Source organism: Stegostoma tigrinum, chromosome 22 (genome assembly GCF_030684315.1).
Source record: "Stegostoma tigrinum isolate sSteTig4 chromosome 22, sSteTig4.hap1, whole genome shotgun sequence".
Lineage (NCBI taxonomy): Eukaryota > Metazoa > Chordata > Chondrichthyes > Orectolobiformes > Stegostomatidae > Stegostoma > Stegostoma tigrinum.
In genome coordinates this window covers 54,516,280-54,536,043 of record NC_081375.1, presented here as the reverse complement: position 1 = coordinate 54,536,043, position 19,764 = coordinate 54,516,280, and the positions used below count along the sequence as shown (strand labels likewise).

General features: G+C 43.0%; 2 protein-coding genes across 3 annotated transcripts in view; one reads left to right on the top strand and one right to left on the bottom strand.

Moving 5' to 3' along the window:
- Positions 1–3,453, bottom strand: part of recql5 (RecQ helicase-like 5) — a 104,813-nt gene extending 101,360 nt beyond the window's left edge. For both annotated transcript variants that reach the window (XM_048555356.1, XM_059653849.1), the window contains exon 1: positions 3,282–3,453. In XM_048555356.1, the coding sequence (XP_048411313.1) occupies positions 3,282–3,390 (109 nt within the window). In that variant the 5' untranslated portion in view covers positions 3,391–3,453. The remainder of the gene's footprint in view (positions 1–3,281) is intronic.
- Positions 3,454–3,460: 7 nt separating this feature from the next.
- The window catches only part of sap30bp (SAP30 binding protein), an 80,350-nt gene continuing 64,046 nt past the window's right edge, over positions 3,461–19,764 (top strand). Inside the window, exons 1-3 of the mRNA XM_048555357.2 lie at positions 3,461–3,593; positions 9,525–9,628; positions 15,948–15,995. Coding sequence (XP_048411314.1) covers positions 3,515–3,593; positions 9,525–9,628; positions 15,948–15,995 — 231 coding nt within the window. The 5' untranslated portion in view covers positions 3,461–3,514. The remainder of the gene's footprint in view (positions 3,594–9,524; positions 9,629–15,947; positions 15,996–19,764) is intronic.

Here is a 19,764-nt window from a genome sequence, read left to right as displayed (position 1 = left end):
ACTGGTAAAGATGTTTAGACACAGAACATAGAAGAGTACAGTGCAGGAACTGGCCCTTCAGTCCAGAATGTTGTGCCAAACATGACACCAAATTAAACTAATTCCTTCTGCCTGTCCTTGGTCCATATCTCTCCATTCCTTGCAAATTCATGTGCTTATTTAAAAGTTCTTTAAACACCCCTATCATATCTACCTTCACCGCTACCTCTGGCAACGCATTCCACACTCCTACCACTCTCTATGCAAAAAAAACTGCCCTTCATATCTCCTTTGAACTTTCCTCCTCTTACCTTAAATGCAGGCATCCTAGATTCAGACATTTCAACTCTGGGGAAAAAAAAGATTCCGACCATCGATCCAATCTCATAATTTTACAGACTTCTACCAAGTCTCCCCTCAGCCTCTGCTGCGTCAGAGGAAAAAAACCCAAGTTTCTCTAGTCCCTCCTTATAGACCATACCATCTAGTCCAGGCAGCATCCTGGTGAACCTCTCCTACATCCTGTCCAAAGCTTCCACATCCTTCCTGCAACGTGGTGACCAGAGTTGAACACAATACTCTAAGCGCGGCCTTACCAAAATCTTACGAAACTGCAACATGACATGCTAACTCTTGTATTTAATCCCCCGACCAGTAAAGGTAATAATGCCATATGCCTTCTTTACCAGTCTATCTACTTGCATGGCCACTTTCAGGGAGTTATGGACTTGAACCCAAGATCCCTTTGTTCAATGTCCAGCCACTAACCGTATACTTTTTCCTCAACATTTGATCTCCCAAAGAGCAGCACTTATACCCCAACTAAACTCCATCTGCCCCTTCTCTGCCCATATCTGCAACTGATCTGAATCCCACTGTATCCTTTGACAACCTTCAACACTATCCACAAGTCCACCGATCTTTGTATTATCTGCAAACTTACCAACCCACTGCGGAACACCACTATCACAGACCTCCAGCAAGCAAAACAGCCTTCCACCACTAGCTTCTGCCTATGCGCAAGCCAATACTGAATCCAAGAAGCCAAGTCACCATAGATTCCACGCATCTTAGTCTTCTGGATGAGACTACCATGAAGGACTTTGTCAAAAGCCTTATTAAAATCCATGCAGACAACACCCTCATCGAGCACCTTTGCCACCTCCTTGAAAAATTCAATCCAGTTAGTAAGACATGACCGACCCCACAGAAAGCCATGCTGACTATCTCTAACTAGGTTGTGCTTTTACAAATCTACATAAATCCTATCTCTACATTAAGTGAAAAAGTGCACAAAGGGGCGCAGGAATGGCTAGAGAGCAAAAGCAAAAATGCAAGGACACTGCTTGCTTAGAAACCTACAGGGAATGGTGTTCCACAGGTCTGTATTTTGCTTGGTCTTACTTATCAAGAAGTGAAAGACAAAACGAAAGAACATTCACATTGGCTTAGACAACAAATAAGAAGATCTGTGCTGAGAATCACAAAGAACTTCAGGGATACAGCTAGTCTGCCAGAATAAGCATATACAGCGTAACTTTCAAAAAATGAGGTCAGAGAAATATTCAGAAATTTGAATAAAGGGAATGGACAAGTAAAGAGATAGTAAGAACTGCAGATGCTGGAGTCAGGAATAACACAGTTTGGAGCTGGAGGAACACAGCAGGCCAGGCAGCATCAGAGGAGCAAGAAAGCTGATGTTTGGGTTGGGTTGGTTTGGTCTGATGTTCTTCAGAACAGGACAATGAGCAAGTAAAGAATTTTTTTTGAAGTAAAGGTTTTATAATAAAGCTTGTGGACAATGTGAGCAGTTATATGGTGATTAGCAGAGGCAGTGCAAACAAATAGCGTATAAAATGGCAAATGTAAGCACTGATTGTTGTACGTATGTGTGGAGAAATATCAAATTGGTCAATTCAAACTTGTACATGACTTTCGTTACAAGGCATTTAGAGCTCGGTGTACAGTTTTGGCTATCCATTGCAGAAAAAGGAATGGTACGAAGCAAAAATGCAGAAACTTTGAGACAATAAAGTGTTTTCACTAGAACTGCAGAAAAGTGCAAGTGGTATTTGAAATTGCTAAGATATTCTTTCCACTGAAAGCATGAAAACAGTTTTTAAGAAACAGAAATTCTTTAATAATTTTGCACACAGTACACAGAATGTTCCAACATAGATCCTTGTTGAATAAGTGCATAAACCCTCAACCCTGTTTGAGGAAGAGGAGATCATGAGACAGCAATGCAGAATGGAAGAGTATAAAAATCCATATTAACACCAAAATATTTCACAAATGCTCCCGCTATAAGGTCATGAACATCAGCCATGTAACATAGTGTGATAAATTGACAGATCTACAAAAAAAGCTTCAGTGTTACACAGTGATAGCCCTGTCCCCACCAGGGTTTATAGCTACCAGCCTGTACCGATCAATGTTATACAGTGACAAACCTATTCCCATCAATACTGTACCCAAATGTTATAGTGACAGATCTGCCCAACCAGCACTGTAGTCCATTGTTATAGTGACAGACTTGTTCCTACCAGTACCGCACCCCACCATTATACAGTGACAAATCTATCCCCATCAGTACTACACATTATTCAGTGACAGACATGTTGCTCATTCTTATACCATGACAGATCTGTTCCTTCCAGAACTGTACACCACTGTTACACAGTAAGGCCTGTCCAAATACTATACTGTACCCACCATTATACAGTCACAGACCTGTCCACACCAGTACAGTTCCCCCAGTGTTACACAGTGACAAACATATCCCCACCAGTACTCTAGCCCAGTGTTATACTGTGATAGACCTGTCCCCACCAGCACTGTACCCCAGTGTGGTGTTATACAGTAACAGATCTGACCCCACCAGGACTGTATCCCAGTGTTTATACAATGACAGACCTGACCCCACTTGTACTGTACTCTAGTGCTTCACAGTGACACACCTGTACCTACCAAGAGCTGTACCTCAGTGTTACACAATGACAGGCCCGACCCCCCACTAGTACTGAACCCCAGTGTTATACAATGACAGGCCCGACCCCCACTAGTACTGAACCCCAGTGTTATACAATGACAGGCCCGACCCCCACTAGTACTGAACCCCAGTGTTATACAATGACAGGCCCGACCCCCACTAGTACTGAACCCCAGTGTTATACAGTGCCAGAAATGAACCCGCCAGTAATGTAGACCAATGCTACACAGAACCAGTCAACCCTCTTGCCCTGTTCGCCTGTATTTCGGCCGGCTCTACCGAATTGGGTGCCCACAGGATGGTCTGTTACCTCTCAAAACGGCCCTAGCCGCGCTCTCCTGTCGCTGAGAGCGAAAAGACTGAAAGCCGAAGCTCCGGCCGAGGATTTCACGGACAGGGTCACGGAAACTGGAGGCCATGGCAATGCCTTGACCGCAGGGCTGTGACGTCGCCGCGCAGTGTCAATGTTGTCCACGTGGGCCCTAACAGGTACCGCGCGTGCGCAGAACATCATCCGCCGACGTCATCACACGGCGCCCCAACATGGCGGACAAGAAAAATGTTCTCCGCACGTTAATGGCTTATGCCGGCGACTCGGACTCTGAAACCGATACTGAGACAGGTAGGACCTGACACTCCTTTTTCACTCGAGCTAGGCTGAGTAATTATGATGTACAAAACCGTTGTCTGTAAATGTGGTCCAGGGGATTGTACAGGCCTATCATTGCCTTCTAGTACTAGTGGGGACGGTTCTGTCACTATAACACTTGGGTACAGTGCAGGTGTAGACGTGTATATCGTAGTATAACGCAGGGATACAGTACTGGTGGAGACACATCTGTTAGTATAACATGGGGGCATCGGCGATCACACAGGTCAAGTATGATTGTCCTATATAAGGGTACCCATTGTGGGTCTTCAGCTGGCTCAAGCGGTCAACAGATTTTGTAGCATTATGAGCATTGGTGGGTGGTAAAGGTGGTTGGAACTGGTGATGGGTGGGCCTTCCTGATGTTCTGTCTGTCCTTGCACAAGTGTCGCTTCTGTTCACTGGCACAGCAGAGATCATTTTCATGGCATATAGCACTCTGCTGGATGATGCTTCTCCAGTGATTCCAGTTTGTAGCCATATCTTCCCAGTTGTTGATGTTGATATGGAAATTCTTGAGATTGGACTGGATGTTATCTTTGAAGCATTTCCTTTGGCCACTGGGGGCACACTGACCTTCCTTCAGCTGGACATACATGATCTGTTTGGGAAGTGTGAGTTGAGCATTTAGATGACAAGACTATTGGAGTTGATGTTAAATTATAGAGGTGGTGATGCTGGCTGTGTTGACCGCATCCAAGATGTTGGTGTTAGTGTACTTGCCTTCCCAGGTGATCTGCAGGATTTTTCGTAAGAATCTCTGATGGTGTTGTTCCAATGCTTTCAGGGGCTGTTCTAGGTAGTCCATGTTTCAGCTTCACGGTAGTGTGAGAAGGATAACAGTTTTGTAGACTAGAAGTTTAGCCTGGGCCTGTAGGTCACGGTCTTCAAACACTTTTTTGAATTAGGCTTAGATTCCACTGGCACAGCTCAGATAGTATTGTATTTCTGCATCGATGTTGGTCTTGGAGGAGAGAAGGCTGCCAAGATATGAGAATAGATCCACATTTTGAAGGTGATGGTTCTTGACCCTTATTGTGGGAGGGGAGGAGGGATTGTTGAGTGGTGGTTGATGGAGTACTATAGTCTTTTTTTTGCATTAAGGGTAAAGCCAAGGAGTTTATATACCTTGGCAAAGCCATCCAAGAGGTACTGTAGATCTTCTGCAGAGTGGCATTGTCATCAGCATATTGATGCTCCAAGAAGGAGGTGGTGGAGACATTGCCCTTGGCTTTGAATTTATTATGGTTAAACAACCTGCTATCCATATAGTAAATGATTTCAATGCACCTGGGCAGGTTTTAACCAGAGAGATGGAAGATGAAGGCAATGGTGAACAAAGTGAGTGTGATGATGCAGCCCCGCTTGACCTCTGTCTTCATGGTGAAAGGTTCAGACTCCAATGTGCAGTTGCTAAGCATTGTCTCATACATGTCATCAAACAGCAGCCTCAGCATCCTGATGAGCTTATCTGGACAGCCTCTTGACATTATCCACCGGAGACCCTGGCAGTTAACTGTGCCAAAGGCCTTAGTTAGGTCGATGAAGGCCATGTAAAGTGATTATTTCTGTTCCTGACATTTTTGTTATAATTGACATGCTGTAAAGATCATGCCTGATGTTCCTCTGGACATGCAGTAGCCAAACTGCAATTCAGGGAGTATTTCCTCAAATAATGACAGAAGTCTAATGGTAAGGATATGTGCAAGTACTTGCCAATGATTGATGGAAGGGAGGTGCCTGTAATTCAGCCTTGCCATCCTTTTTGTATCAGGTCACAATCTAAGCATCTATGAGCTCTGAGGGGAGTTCTTCTTTGAGCCAAACCTTCAAGAGCAGAGCATGTATGTGTTCATGGAGCTTTGGGCCACCCTCCTTTAGGATCTCTGCAAGAATCCCATCAAGTCCAGCAACCTTGTTCCTCCTTAGGATCCTTATGGCATCTTATACCTTAGTCATACCAGGAGGTACTCCCATATCATCTTGAGTGGATCTCTGGGGGATTTGGTTAATGATTTCCAAGGTAACATTTGTGCTACTGTTGAGGAGTTCTTAGAAATGCTGCCTCCAGTGGGTGCTTATTACCTTGTTGTCCTTGAGCAGTTTTTGTCTGGCTTTAGAACAGAGGTTTTAGACCATCGTATTTTGGAACATATTGGTGTCATTGAAGAAGCCTTTTGTGTTACTGGCATGTGCCAGCTGCTGGATTTCTGTGCCTTATCAGTCCTACATTTGTTATTGATCTTCCTTACCCTTTTTTGGACATCAGCCTTAACTTTGGCACAGGTCCTTTTTTAGGCCTTGCTGTGATGTCATTCTGCCAGTTACAGAAGGCTGCCCTTTTGTTGGAGATGAGCAGTTCAATTTCCACATCATTCTCATTGAATTAATCTGGATGGTTTCTGGACTTGTACCCAAGAGTCCTGAGAATGGTTGATTTAAACAGACTCCAGTGTTCTCCTTTGAACTCTGGGAACTCCCAAGGTAGGATTTTAGCAAGTGAGGTCTGCAGCTGTCACGTAGTGACCGTGTCACCCAGGCTGTTAATGTTGAATCTTGGCTGGGTCTCCTTCTTCTGAACCCTCGTCTTTCTGTGTAGTCTGATGGACATTGTGAATTAGATAAGGTGATCAGCCCAGCAATCACCTGAGCCAATCATAACTCTGGTGACAGTCACATCTTGATGATCCCTAGAGAGAACAATGATATAATCAATAAGATGCTACTGTTTTGAGCATGGATGCCTCCAAGATACTTTGAATTTGTTTATCTGTTGGAAATGTGTGTTTGTGATGGTGAGATTATACTCCGCACGTTTTGTGAGAAGAAGGACCCACGTTGTGAGTTGACATTTCCAATACCTTCCCATTCTGTGTTGCCATTCCAAAGGCTGTGATCTTGATCAACACTGGCTTTGAAATCTCCAAGAAGAATGGTCTAGTCCTCCTTGGGGATGCTTGACAACAGAAGTTCAGAGAGGCAACTAATGAGCTGGTCTTAACTGTGAATCCAACACTGTGAATTCTGGGACTCGTCAGCCTTCCCTTCACAGAAGAAGGTGGAACCATCTTTCATCTCCTTCAGTTGCCCTTTGTTTCGGAAAGACCAGCTAGGTTGATCTAGCTCCTCTTCAGTTCTCTGGCTATGTTCACAATTATTTTCTAAGGTTGGTCACTATTAGCTGTGACCATCAAGATTCTTACATTCCAGGCTTCAAAGCCTATTATTCTTTGTTTCTGACCACGCATCAGTGATCCCTCTGGATGTTGTAATCTAGTCAGGAGTTTTGCGTTAGGCTAATTTCAGGGTACCTTTTCCACACCCCTTCCCAACTTAGGTGAGCAGAGTGGATTCCAAACAGGGTGGTTAAGTCGTGAGCACGACTGCCAAAATGTTCTGTCTGCCTCATCCAGGACCAAGACAACTGAATCTGACACCCATTTCCTGATGTGTCAGTTTTTGACCAGAGGCTTCCAAATATCACAGTCCTGTTCCCTCTGCCACAAGCTGATTGTCAGAGGGCTTTTTGCCCAGGATGTTAGTAGGACTGTTACATCTTGGGAGGATGCCTGACTTTTGATTGGGGAGACAGGTGCATGGACAGCCACATGGACCTCGGCATTTAGGGGGTCAAAGCCCAGTGGCATGGAGACCAAGATGTCTGGCAGCCCTTCTCTGTTGCAGCCTTCATCCCCGTTTGCAACCATTGTGATGCTCTAACTTAAGTTCAGTTATCATCCTCCTCCTTTGCCATTGAGGTCTTCAAGGATCATGCTTGGTCTGGAACTTCCTGCTGACCTTACTGTCATGCGTGACCCTGCCAGGAGCTATGCTCCAGATGGTTTAGCTCTTGGATTCCTAGCTACACATAAGCTTCTCCACCAAACAAGTTGGTGACCCTTTGAGCAGAATTCACGAACAGCATTGGTTAAGGCACATCAGTCACTGTCACTGTATAACACTGGGGTATAGTGCTGGTGGGGTCACACCTGTCACTGTGTAACATGGGTACAGCAATGTAGAGAGGTCTGTCACTGTAACACTAGCCTGCAGTACTGGTGGGAACAGGTCTGTCACTGTATGAAGCTGGGGTGCAGAATTAGTGGAGACAGGTCTGTCACTGTATAATGCTGGGATGCAGTACTGGTGGGGACAGGTCTGTCAATGTACATTATTGTGGTCCGTTGATGGTGAGTCTTTCACAGTGGAACACTAGGCTACAGAACTGGTGTGCACATATCTTTCACCATTTATCACTTAGGTACCGTATTACTGTGGACTGGCAGAGGCAGTTTTGTCCCATTGCATCTATATCAACAAAAATACTCTATTACCTATAGTAGTCACACTTGCCCACACAGGCCCATGGCCTTGAATGCTATGACACTTCAAGTGTTCATCTAGTACTTTTCAAACTTGGAGTTTACCTGCCTCAACTATCCTCACAGGCAGTGCATTGCAGACTCCCACCACCCTATGGATGAAAATGTTTTTCCTCAAATCCTCTCTAACCCTCCTGCCTTTCAGTTTAAAAGTGTGCCTCCTTGTTCCTGACCCTTTGAGGGGAACAGCTGCTTTCCAGTCACTCTGTCCATGCCTCTCATAATCTTGATTCCCTTTCTCAACCTTTTCAGATACAAAAACACAATGTAAGTTTATCCTGCTTTTCTTCTTCGCTGAAATGCTCTTTCCCAGGCTACATTCTAGTCAATTTTGTCTGCACTCACTCCAGTATAATAACGTGACCAGAACTTCATACAGTCTTCTGGCTGTGGCTTAATCAAAGTTCTGTACAGCTCTTAGATAACCTTACTGAACTTATGCCAGGACTGATAAAAGTAAGCATCTCATTTGCTTCCTTAACTACCTGCTTAACCTCTCCTGCCAATTCTGCAAAAGCACCCCAAGATCCCTCTATTCCTCTGAGTTTCCTGGTATCCTGTCATTTATTGAGTACTCCCTTGTCTTGTTCCATCTTCCAGAGTGCACCACCTCACATTAATCAGGGTTATATTCCATCCGCCTTAAGTCTGCTCTTCTGACCATTTATCTATATCATCTTGTAACCCAGAACCCTTCTCCTCACTTCAGTCAGCCAACCAAGTTTTGTGTCATCCACAGACTTACTAATTATCTCTCCCACATTCTCAACTACATTGTTTATGACTTCAAAAACAATAAGTGAAACAGCACAGATCCCTGTGGCATGCTGCTGCACACCAAGCTCCAGTCACACAGCCGTCTACGACCACCCTCTGTTCCCCATCACTAAGCCAGTTTTGGATCCAACTTGCCAAGTTAACCTAGATCCCATGAGCTTTAACTTTCTTTATCAGTTATCCGTATGGGATTTTGTCAAAGGCCTTGCTGAAATCCATAGAAACTACATTAACTGCCATGCCCTTATCACTTGGTCACCATCTCAAATTTTCACTAAATTTGTTGGTCATGAACTCCTGACAAAACCATGCTAGATATCCCTGATCAAGCCTTGTTTCTCGATATGGAAGTTAATCTTTTCCTTCACTAATTTTTTCCAGTAGTTTTCCTGCCATTTATTTAAATTCACTGATCTATAGTTCCCTGCTCTATCTCTACAGCCCTTCCATACTTCCATGTTTCTTATATCAATCTGCTCAAGAATTTCAGTTCTTCTTCTCTGCATGTGCATTCTCCTCCTGAGTAAAGATAGATGGAAAGCACTTGTTTAACACTCTACCAGTGTCCTCCATCTTCTCACACGTATTACCCCCTTGGTCCCGAAGAGGCCCTAGTACTTCCTGTCCACCACTGTATAGCACTAAGCTACAGTGTACTGCTGACGACAGGTCTGTCATGGTTTAGCACTGGGATACAGTACTGGTGGGGACAAGTATTATTTTTCTACTCCATTCTCTGCATAAGGTACAAAAGGAGGACTCGTCTCTGCTGGATACGGCGATGATGATATCAGCAGAATGGAAGAAGCAGGTGAGCTGGAGGAGGATGACGAGAGCAGCAGTCCACTGGTGAGTGACAAGTGACAAAAACTTACTGTAAATGTCTCCTTTTCTGCTCCCTCCCCTCAACTCCCCCCAATCCCAGGATCAGCACTGAGTGCTATGAAATTGTTGCTGTGTGCCCTCATTCAATGCAGCCAGTTTGATTTATTGCAAATGGATGCAGCAGGTGTGCTGAGTTTAACTGAGATAGCTGAGAAAGCATCTGGTGTCATGGCCAGCAGAACTGGATGGAAAAGAGTTCTCTGGAGATAGTGAGACTGGAAATGAAAGTATTTATTAAGTAAGTTAAGTTGAGTGTTTATATGCAAGCTGGAATACAATGCAAGGAACAAATTATAATTGTCGTTCAGGACCTACTGAACTTGATCTAGATTCACAGATGTATTAGTTCTCATCTATATTGAAGAGTAAACCCTTCCCATTAACTGGTATAAAGTTGGTTTGAGTCACCCATCACTTCTTTTTGTGTTGAACAGCATTTCTCAATTCTTTGGTACACAAATTGTCACAACCCACTGGAGTAGAGTGCTAAGAATCCAGCCTCACTATTGCTGGAGTCACACCAAATGTGAAGGTTCAGTGAAACTACCAGGAATTTCAATTTACCTCTGACTGTCTGTGACCTGGGATAAAAGCAAACCACATCAAGCTTCTTCGGTATCTATTTTAAAAAGCTATTTATTGTAAAATGTTTAACATTGACAGGGGCAGTAAAAGAATAAAATTTCTAATTTATATAACTTAAATTTTCCCACATTGTAAAATACAGATGTGCACACAAAGAAAAATAGACAAATGCAAATAATATAGGTGAAGCAGGAGGGGTGTGGAGTCAGAAGGACACAGTTCTGTATCACCCGTCCAAAATTGCAAAACTTACTAACTTGGAAAGGATAAGGATCATGGAACTTCGATGATACCTGACGTGGTATCTGCACAACAATGATCAGTGTTTGGTTAACTGCTTACTTGTTTTGATCTGGGATAGAAAGGGAAGGAAGGGAGGAGTAGTGGCATTATTAAGACCACGAGGCCGCAAGAAATAGCCCCTCGAGTCTGCTCCACCATTCGGCGCAATCATATTTATCTGATATTCCTCGCATCCACTTTCCTGCCTTTACTCTAACTCTTGATTCCCATCCTGGTCAAGAATCTGTCTGTCTCTGTATTGGTTAAGGAACGCAATGCAATTCTGGCAAATGAGGATGTCTCAGAGGTTTCAATGATAGAATCACTTTGACTTGAGCTAAGGAACAAAAAGGATATAATTATATTGATAACAGTAATCTATAAACTAATAACTATTGGGAAGGGCATAGAGGAACACACTTGCCAATAAATTATAGAGAGTTGCTGGCATTATAGTGTAGTTACAGTAGGGGACTTTAATTACTTACACATAGACTGGTAAGCTAGTAGTGTAAAGGGCAGTGATAGGCAAATGTTCCTAGGTTGCATTCAAGAGTTTCCTACAACAATATGTGTGCATTCCATCAAGAAATGAGGCACTGTTGAACCTGGTTCTTGGAAGCAAGATGGGCCAAATGGATCAAAAGTCGGCAGGGGAACATCAAGGAGACAGTGATCATTATGTTGGAAGGATTAGGATGATGGTGAAGAATGACATTAGTCAATCCAGATTAAGAAAACTCACTGGTGGAGAGCCGACATCAATGTGGCAAGATTGGAGCTGGGCAGGATAAACTGGAACGGGAGGGTAATGGGAAAAACAATAACTGAACTACCTTCAAAGAGCAGATGATTTGGGTACATTCAAGGCATGTTCCCTCAAATGGAAAAGGTAGGCAAAGCAAACCCAGAGCTCTCAGAGTGTCCAAGGAGAGAGAAATTAAGCTAAAGAAGAAAATGTCTGCTATTGACAAGTGTCAGGTTGATAATGCAATGGGAACTGAAAGGAATACAGAAGGTGAGGTGAAAAAAACATGAGAAGTAAAGAAAAAGCATGAGAAAAAACTGGCAGCAAACATCACATTTTCTATGAATGCACAAATAGTAAAAGAATGGCAAAAGGATGAATAGGACTGGTTAGAGATTAAAAAGGGGATTTCCACATCAAGGCAAAAGCATGGCTGAGATATTAGATGAATACTTTACATCTGTCTTTACCAAAGAGATCGATGCTACCCAGGCTATGGTGGGAAATTCTGTCACTGAGAAGAGTTCATAATTGATTGGAAAAAGTGTTTCATAGAGTGTTGGTGTTTAAAGTTGACAAGGCACCAGGACTGGACCAGATGCATCGAAGGATATTGAAAGAAGTGAGAGTGGAAATTGCAGGGGCACTGACCATAATATATCAGTCTTCCCTCAATTGAGCGTGGTGCCAGAAGACTTGAGAATTGCATATTATTATGACCTTATCCAAGAAGGGCTTGAAGGATAAGCCTAGCAATTCTAGTCAGTTTACCTTCAGTGGTTGGCAGATTCTAGAAACAATTATTTGGGACTGAATTGGTAGTTCATGAAAAAGAAATTAGTTGATTAGGAAGTGATGACATGGATTTCTCAAGGGAAATATTGCCTGACTAATTTGCTAGAGTATGTTTTTGAAGGCGTAACAGAGTCAATAGAAAGGGTAATGCTTTTCAGTGTGGTGTACGTGGACTTCTAGAAGGCGTTTGGCACAGACTTGTGAGGAACATTATAGGTTCTGGAATAAAAGAGGCTGTAGCAACATGTGTACAAAAAGTACAAAATTGGCTGAGTGGTCAAAAGCAGAGATCACTAATATTTTTCAGGCTGGAGTAGGGTTTGCCATGGAGTTCCCCAGGCTTTGGTATTGGGACCCTTGTTTTCCCTGATATGTATTCATAATCTAGATCTTGATGTTCAGATGGCACAAAACCTGGAAGAACTGTAAGCTTTGAGAGAAAGTGTAGGAAGACATTGGGGAAGAATGTTGAAAGACAACATAAAATAGAGGGTGCAGGAGCAGAGTGATTTGGGTGTGTATGTGTATAGATTATTGAGGGTAGCAGAAAAGGTGGATAGAGTAGTTCATCAAATATACAGTGTTATCAGCTTTATTAATAGGGGCTTTGAGTACAAGAGCAAGAACTTATACACAATATATATTAGACCTCACCTGGAATATTTTGCAGACTTCTGGGTGTCACATTATAAGAAGGATGCAAATACATTGGAGACAGCACAGAAGTGATTTATAAGAATGATTTGAGTGAGGAGGAACTTCAGTTATGAGGATAGAGGAGTCAGGAGGGCTAAAAGGGGTCTGAAAAGTCATTGGACAATAGGATTAAGGAAAATCCCAAGGCACTTTATACATATATAAAGAGCAAGAGGATTGGCCCACTCAAAGACAGGGAAGGGGATGTAAGCGTGGAACCAGTGGAAATGGGTGAGGTATTAAATGAGTACTTTGCGTCAGTATTGACCATAGAGAAGGACGTGGTGGATGGTAAGTCTAGGGAAGGGCGTGTAGATAGTTTGGGTCATGTTGTGATCAAAAGGGAGGAGGTATTGGGGGTATTGAAAAACATTAAGGTAGTCAGGTCCCAGGGCCTGATGGGCATACTCCAGAATACTAAGAGAGGCAAGGGAGGAAATTGCTGGGGCCTTGAGGGAAATCTTTGTATCCTCACTGGCTACAGGGGAGGTCCTAGAGGATTGGAGAATAGCCATTTTGTCCCTTTGTTTAAGAAGGGTGCCAAGGATAATCCAGCTAATTACAGGCCAGTGAGCCTTACGTCAGTGGTAGGGACATTATTGGAGAGAATTTTTCGAGACAGGACTTACCCCCCTTGGAACTCAGTGGGTGTATTAAAGAGAGGCAGCATGGCTTTGTGAAGTGGAAGTTGTGTCTCACTAACTTGGTTGAGTTTTATGAGGAAGTGATGAAGACGATCAATGAGGGTAGGGCAGTAGATGTTGTCTACATAGACTTCAGTAAGGCCTTTGACAAGGCCCCTCATGGCAGGCTGATACAGAAGGTAAAGTCACACGGGGTCAGAGATGAGCTTACAAGATAGATAAAAAATCTGGCTTGGTCACAGAAGACAGAGTGTAGCAGTGGAAGTGTGCATTTTTGAATGGAGGGCTGTGACTAGTGGCGTTCCTCAGGGATCAGTGTTAGCAGTTTTGCTGTTTGTAATATATATAAATGATTTGGAGGAAAATGTAACTGGTCTGATTAGTAAAAGATAATGGGAACTGCAGATGCTGGAGAATCCAAGATAACAAAATGTGGAGCTGGATGAACACAGCAGGCCAAGCAGCATCTCAGGAGCACAAAAGCTGACGTTTCGGGCCTAGACCCTTCATCAGATGAAGGGTCTAGGCCCGAAACGTCAGCTTTTGTGCTCCTGAGATGCTGCTTGGCCTGCTGTGTTCATCCAGCTCTGCACTTTGTTATCTTGGTCTGAATAGTAAGTTTGCGGATGACACAAAGGTTGATGGAATTGTGGATAGCGATGCGGACTGTCGAAGGATACAGCTGGATATGGATCAGTTGGTAACTTAGGCAGAAAGATGGCAGATGGAGTTTAATCCAGAAAAATGTGAGGTAATGCATTTTGGAAAGTCTAATCCATATGGAAAATATACAGTAAATGGCAGAACCCTTAAGAGAACTGATAAGCAGAGGAATCTGGGTGTACAGGTACACAGATCACTGAACGTGGCAATGCAGATGGGGAAGGTAGTTAACAAGGCATAAGACATGCTTGTCTTCATTTGCCGAAGCATTGAGTTTAAAAGTTGGTAGATAACGTTGCAGCTTTATAGAACCTTAGTTAGGCCGCATTTGGAATATTGTGTTCAAATCTGGTTGCCACACTACCAGAAGGATGTGTTGGCTTTGGAGAGGGTACAGAAAAGATTTACCAGGATGTTGCCAGGTCTGGAGGGCATTAGCTATGAGGAATGGTTGGAAAAAGTTGGGTTGTTCTCACCGGAACGACAGAGGTTGAGAGGCGACCTGATAGAGGTCTACAAGATTATGAAGGACATGGACAGACTGGACAGTCAGAAACTTTTTCCCAGGGTGGAACAGTCAGTTATCAGGGCCGTAGGTTTAAGGTGCAAGGGGCAGGTTTAAAGGTGATGTATGAGGCAAGTTTTTTTTACGCAGAGGGTTGTGGGTCCCTGGAACTCGCTGCCGGGGGAGGTAGTGAAAGCAGATACAATAGTGACTTTTAAAGGGCGTCATGACAAATACATGAATAGGATGGGAATAGAGGGATACTGTCCCTGTAAGGATAGGGGCTTTTAGTTGTGATGGGCAGCATGTCGGTGCAGGCTTGGAGGGCGAAAGGGCCTGTTCGTGTGCTGTAATTTTCTTTGTTCTCTTGGAAATAGTGTTACACTACAACGTGTCTAATCAGAAAGTTGTTCCTCAGCTCATCGCTCCTAAACCCACAGCAATTAATGCCAATTGGAAAGCCAATCAAAAATGTATCTCTGGGTAGAATTACCTCAAACATGCACACACACGTCAAAAATAAATTTATTTCATATTTGGCAGTTATCTTCATTTGTTTTTTCAAGCTGCACACAAATCCTTGGTATTCACTGTTTTTTAAAGCAGTGTAGTGTCCTTTTTTCTCACAGTCCTTAGTACAAACAAATAAAAAGATGTGGTCTCTTGCAATCGGTAAAGGAAAGTCAAATGTAGGAGTGCCAGGAGGTAGAGGGGACAGTATAAATCTGCTAAAAATTTCTGTTCTGCTGTAAGAATGACTCATGTATAAAGCACCTGCAATGCTGAACCAAATGATCCTTGACGTCCCAGGTCCAATCTCCAGTCAACTGAACTCAGATGCTGCAATTATTCCATACTATATTAGTATTTGTCCTCTTGGGGTAGACACACGGAGAGGAAAACTGCTTTGGTTCTTCTTACAAGTGCTGTCTAGCAAGTCTTTTTGAAGATGGACATTGTGTAAAGACAGGATTGAATTTGTCTGATATCTCCGATTGTCACATAACCTCTCATGTAGACTAGTATGAAAAATGACATGTTGACTGAAGTACTGGATTGTAACTTAGAACCTAAAATAACATGGAGTCACCTCCTTCAGAAGAACATGGAAACTTCGCCTCTTAGCTGTTTTGAATATGGGTTGTACAATCAGGATACTGTATTTCTTTGTGGTTACTGAACCTACCATTGCCAGAGATCCTTGCAGGTCGCACTGAAAGTATGTTTGGTGGGATCTTGTCTGAAATTGGATTTTGTCTTGTGTGTATCTCAAGCAAGAGTGTGTTGCTCTACAGTGCAGTGCACTGCTAGCTACCTTGCATCTTCAAGTGATCTCTTTAACCTTGTCAATTCTTGTCTTTATAGGAAGGTGAAGATTCAGAAAAGGAGTTGCAAGAGGCAGATGGGATAAAGGTATTGTTGTCCTTTCACATACGAACAATGTATCAATCTGGGGCAGAGGGAGCATGGGCCCACAAACTGACTTGAATGTGGAGAGTTCCATTGAGACCCTTCAACACCAATAAAGCATCGAGACTGAGATCTATCTTTTAAGTTTTAGCTGTCAAATATTAACTATACTGATTAGCCAGTTTGTGCCAGTGTGAACCTGCTATAGAATCATGATGGCACAGGAGGCCATTCTGCCCATTGGCTCCATAGCAATTCCCTGTCCAGCAATCCATTGAGTCTCAATTCCCACATTATCGCTGTGTCCTATAAATTTATTTCCCTTGTGGCAATTTGAAATCCAAACACACACACTCTGTAGCCTAATCACCTCCACTTCTACCATCACAGGCATCATTTTTGATGGCATTAACATTCACCGCACAAAAAGATTCTTTCCCATTTCCCTCTTTTTCTTGTTTATTTCAGTGCAGGCTAGCAAGTTTATGTTAATATTTACTGAATGATTTGTATTTGTATATCACTTGCTTTTGTTCAGTCCAAAGTGACAGTTAGTTAACTGCCTCATTCCTCCACTGTTTTGCATGAGTATATTACACTGACCAAACTGTTGTCCCGTTTCATTTAATTAAGTAACTAACCTGTCTAGATTTTTGAAGGCATCATTTCAGTCCTCAGTATCTGGGCTTACAAATGACTTATAAAGCATCCTTCCAAATTGCTTTTGGCCACTGAAAATTTATTTTCTGACTTTTACTGTCTTTGTAAATTGGTCAGTGGTACTAGCCAGTAAGGACTAGATTTCACAACCAGAAAAGTTTTTAATGAAGCTGACTGGACCAAAGTGTCTGTTTCTGTGCGGTTTGACTCTATGACTCTGTAAGTGAATAAGGGATGCAGCATATTTTGAAAAAGCGAAAAATGTAACATTGGAATGGGAATTGGAGAAATATTTAAAAGGGAAAAAGAGTTGCCAGGCTATTTAGAAAGGACAATTCAGTGATGATAATTGATTGCTCTGCCAAAGGGTCAGCACAGGCATGAAGGAATGTGTTTTTTTTTCTGTACCCTATAATTTATGTTGATTTGAACCCTGTCTGGACCCATTCTTTCCTCTTGCCTAGTCTGTGCTCTCAAAGTTACTTGCATGGTCTATGTTTTATTCTATCTAGCTCAGTGCCACTCGCACTCTTGATTCCTTAGATCTAAGCCATTGCTTATGCTCTGAGGAATATTCAGCATCACCTCCTGCTACTGACCACAAGTCCAAAGTTGGTCTCAATTTCTTCTTACACCTTTTTCACACCTTTTCATCTCTTGGCAGCAGGCACCAGATGACATCAAATCTGTTGTGTACTTCATTCCAAAATAGCTGTGTCCACAATGGAAGTACTACAATCTTAAGCGAAGAACTTGCTGTAAGTGCAGATGGAAGACTCTGGGGTTTAAAAAAATCACTAAAAAGGGTTGATTAGCTCAGTTGACTGGACTGTTGGTTTGCAATTCAAAGTGATGCCACCAATGTGGGTTCCATTGCTACATTAGCTGAGGTTGCCATTAAAGACTTTCCTTCTCAGCTTCTCCACTTGCTTGAGACATGGTGACCCTCAGGTTAAATTACCACCAGTTGTGTCTTTTTCTGTCTAATAAGAGAACAGCTGTATGGTCTGGTAGGACTGCAATGACTTACCATTGAGGGGTAGAGGTGAGAAGGTCAACAAAATTTGAGTATTATTACTGTTATCTTTATTTGGAGGACTTACTAAATGAAAATGTTATGGAATGGCACTTGAAAAGGAACAGCCTGTTCACTGATACTCAGGTTGAGTTTCACCATGGTGAAGAGGCTGACGGTTTTGCATCCATTTTCAGCCAAAGTTGCCGAGTGGATGGCCTCCTCCTGAGCAACATCCTGTCTCAATATTCTTCTCTTCGTTACGGACCTCAGCAGTCTGTCAATGGCAGCAACTTCCAGGTCCCAAAATAGATGCTGTGACCCACGTTGGAATGTCGCACCTGTGCAGCTTAGAAAGAATGTTTCTCCTGACATCCCAGCATCACAGATGCCAGCCTTCAGTCAATATGATTGGCACTAAGTGATATCAAAACACAGCCAAAGGCACAGGCCACAGACCCTGACAATGCTCCAGCAATAGTATTGAAGGCTTGTGATTCAGAACTTGACACCCCCTAGCCAAGCTCTTCTAGTTCAGTCATAACCCTGGCATCTATCCAACAATGTGGAAATTTGCCCTGGTATGTTCTGTACACAGAAAACAGGAAAAATCTAAACCCAGCCAATTACTGACCTATCAGTCTGCTCTTGATCATCAGCAAAGTGATGGAACGGATCGTTGATCAAACAGCATTTCCTCAACAACAACCTGCACAGTAATGCTCAATTTAGGTTCTGCTAGTACTGTCTTGCTCCTGATCTCATTACAGCCTTGGTCCAAGCTTGAAGAAAAAAGCTGAACCTCAGAAGTGAGGTGAGTGACTATCTTTGACATCAAGTCAGTGTGCAGAGATCTTGCAAAACCAAACTCAAAAGGAACCAGGAATAAAAATCTCCACTGGATGAAGCCATATAAAATGGTTGTGGTTGTTGGAGGCTCAATCATCTCAGCCAGAATGTCACGGCAGACGTTCCTCAGAACAGTGAGTGAGGCACAAACGTCTTTCACCTCTTGATCAATGACCTCCCCATTATTACAAGGTCAGAAGTGGTCACGTCTGCAGATTATTCAGGTACAGAAGCAGTCCATGTACAAAGATTTGGTCAACATCCAGGCTTGGGCTGGTAAGTGGCAAGTAACATCCGTACCACAAACGAGAGAATCTAACCATCAGCCCTTGTTATTCAATGGCGTTACCATCACTGAATTCCAAATGGACAACATCCTGGGGATTACCAATCACCAGAAATTAAGCTGTACTATCCAGATAAATAGAGTGGCTAAAAAAAAGGGCCAAAGTTAGGAATTCTGTAGTGAGTAACTCACCTCCTGACTCGCCAGAGCCTGTCCACCATACACAAGGCTCAAGGCAGGAGTGTGATGTCTGCGTGAGTGCGAACCCAACAACGCTCAAGAGGCTTGACACCATGCAGGACAAAGCAGCTCGCTTGCTAGACACTGCATCCACTACCTTTCATATTTACTCCCCTCACCATTGCCACATAATGGCTGCAGTGTGTACCATCTACAAGACACACTGATATAACTCACCAAGGCTTTTTTCACCCCACCTTCCAAACCCACAGCCTCTACACATTAAAAGGAAAAGGTCAGTACTTGCAGATGTACATTGCCATCTGAAGGCTCTATTCCAAATTGCACACCAATTCAGAGTGTGTTGATAATCAAGCGATCACTTGCTGACAAGCCAACTTAAATGTGTAAATCTCAATTAAATGATCAAGATGTTGAACTTTCCCAATTGGCTGCCTTTCAGAATAAAAGCTATTCACACCTTGTTTCAGCAACAGGAAAATAAGTATTTGTTGTAACAGCATGTATTCTTTAGCAAATGGCAGAGAATAAAGAAAGGATTACTAATGTACTACTCTGCAACTATCTGCACTCCTCTCAAACCATGCTGTCTCTCTCTCTCTCTCTCTCTCTCTCTCTCTCCCCCCCCCCTCAGTCGCCAGTAAAATAATCGGTTTGCCACAAATGTCATGATTGGTAAAAAAACAGACAGGGTAAAAAAATTTCTGTAGATCAAAGATCAGGCCACAAGTTGGAGAGCAATGCTGATACAATGTTGTCTG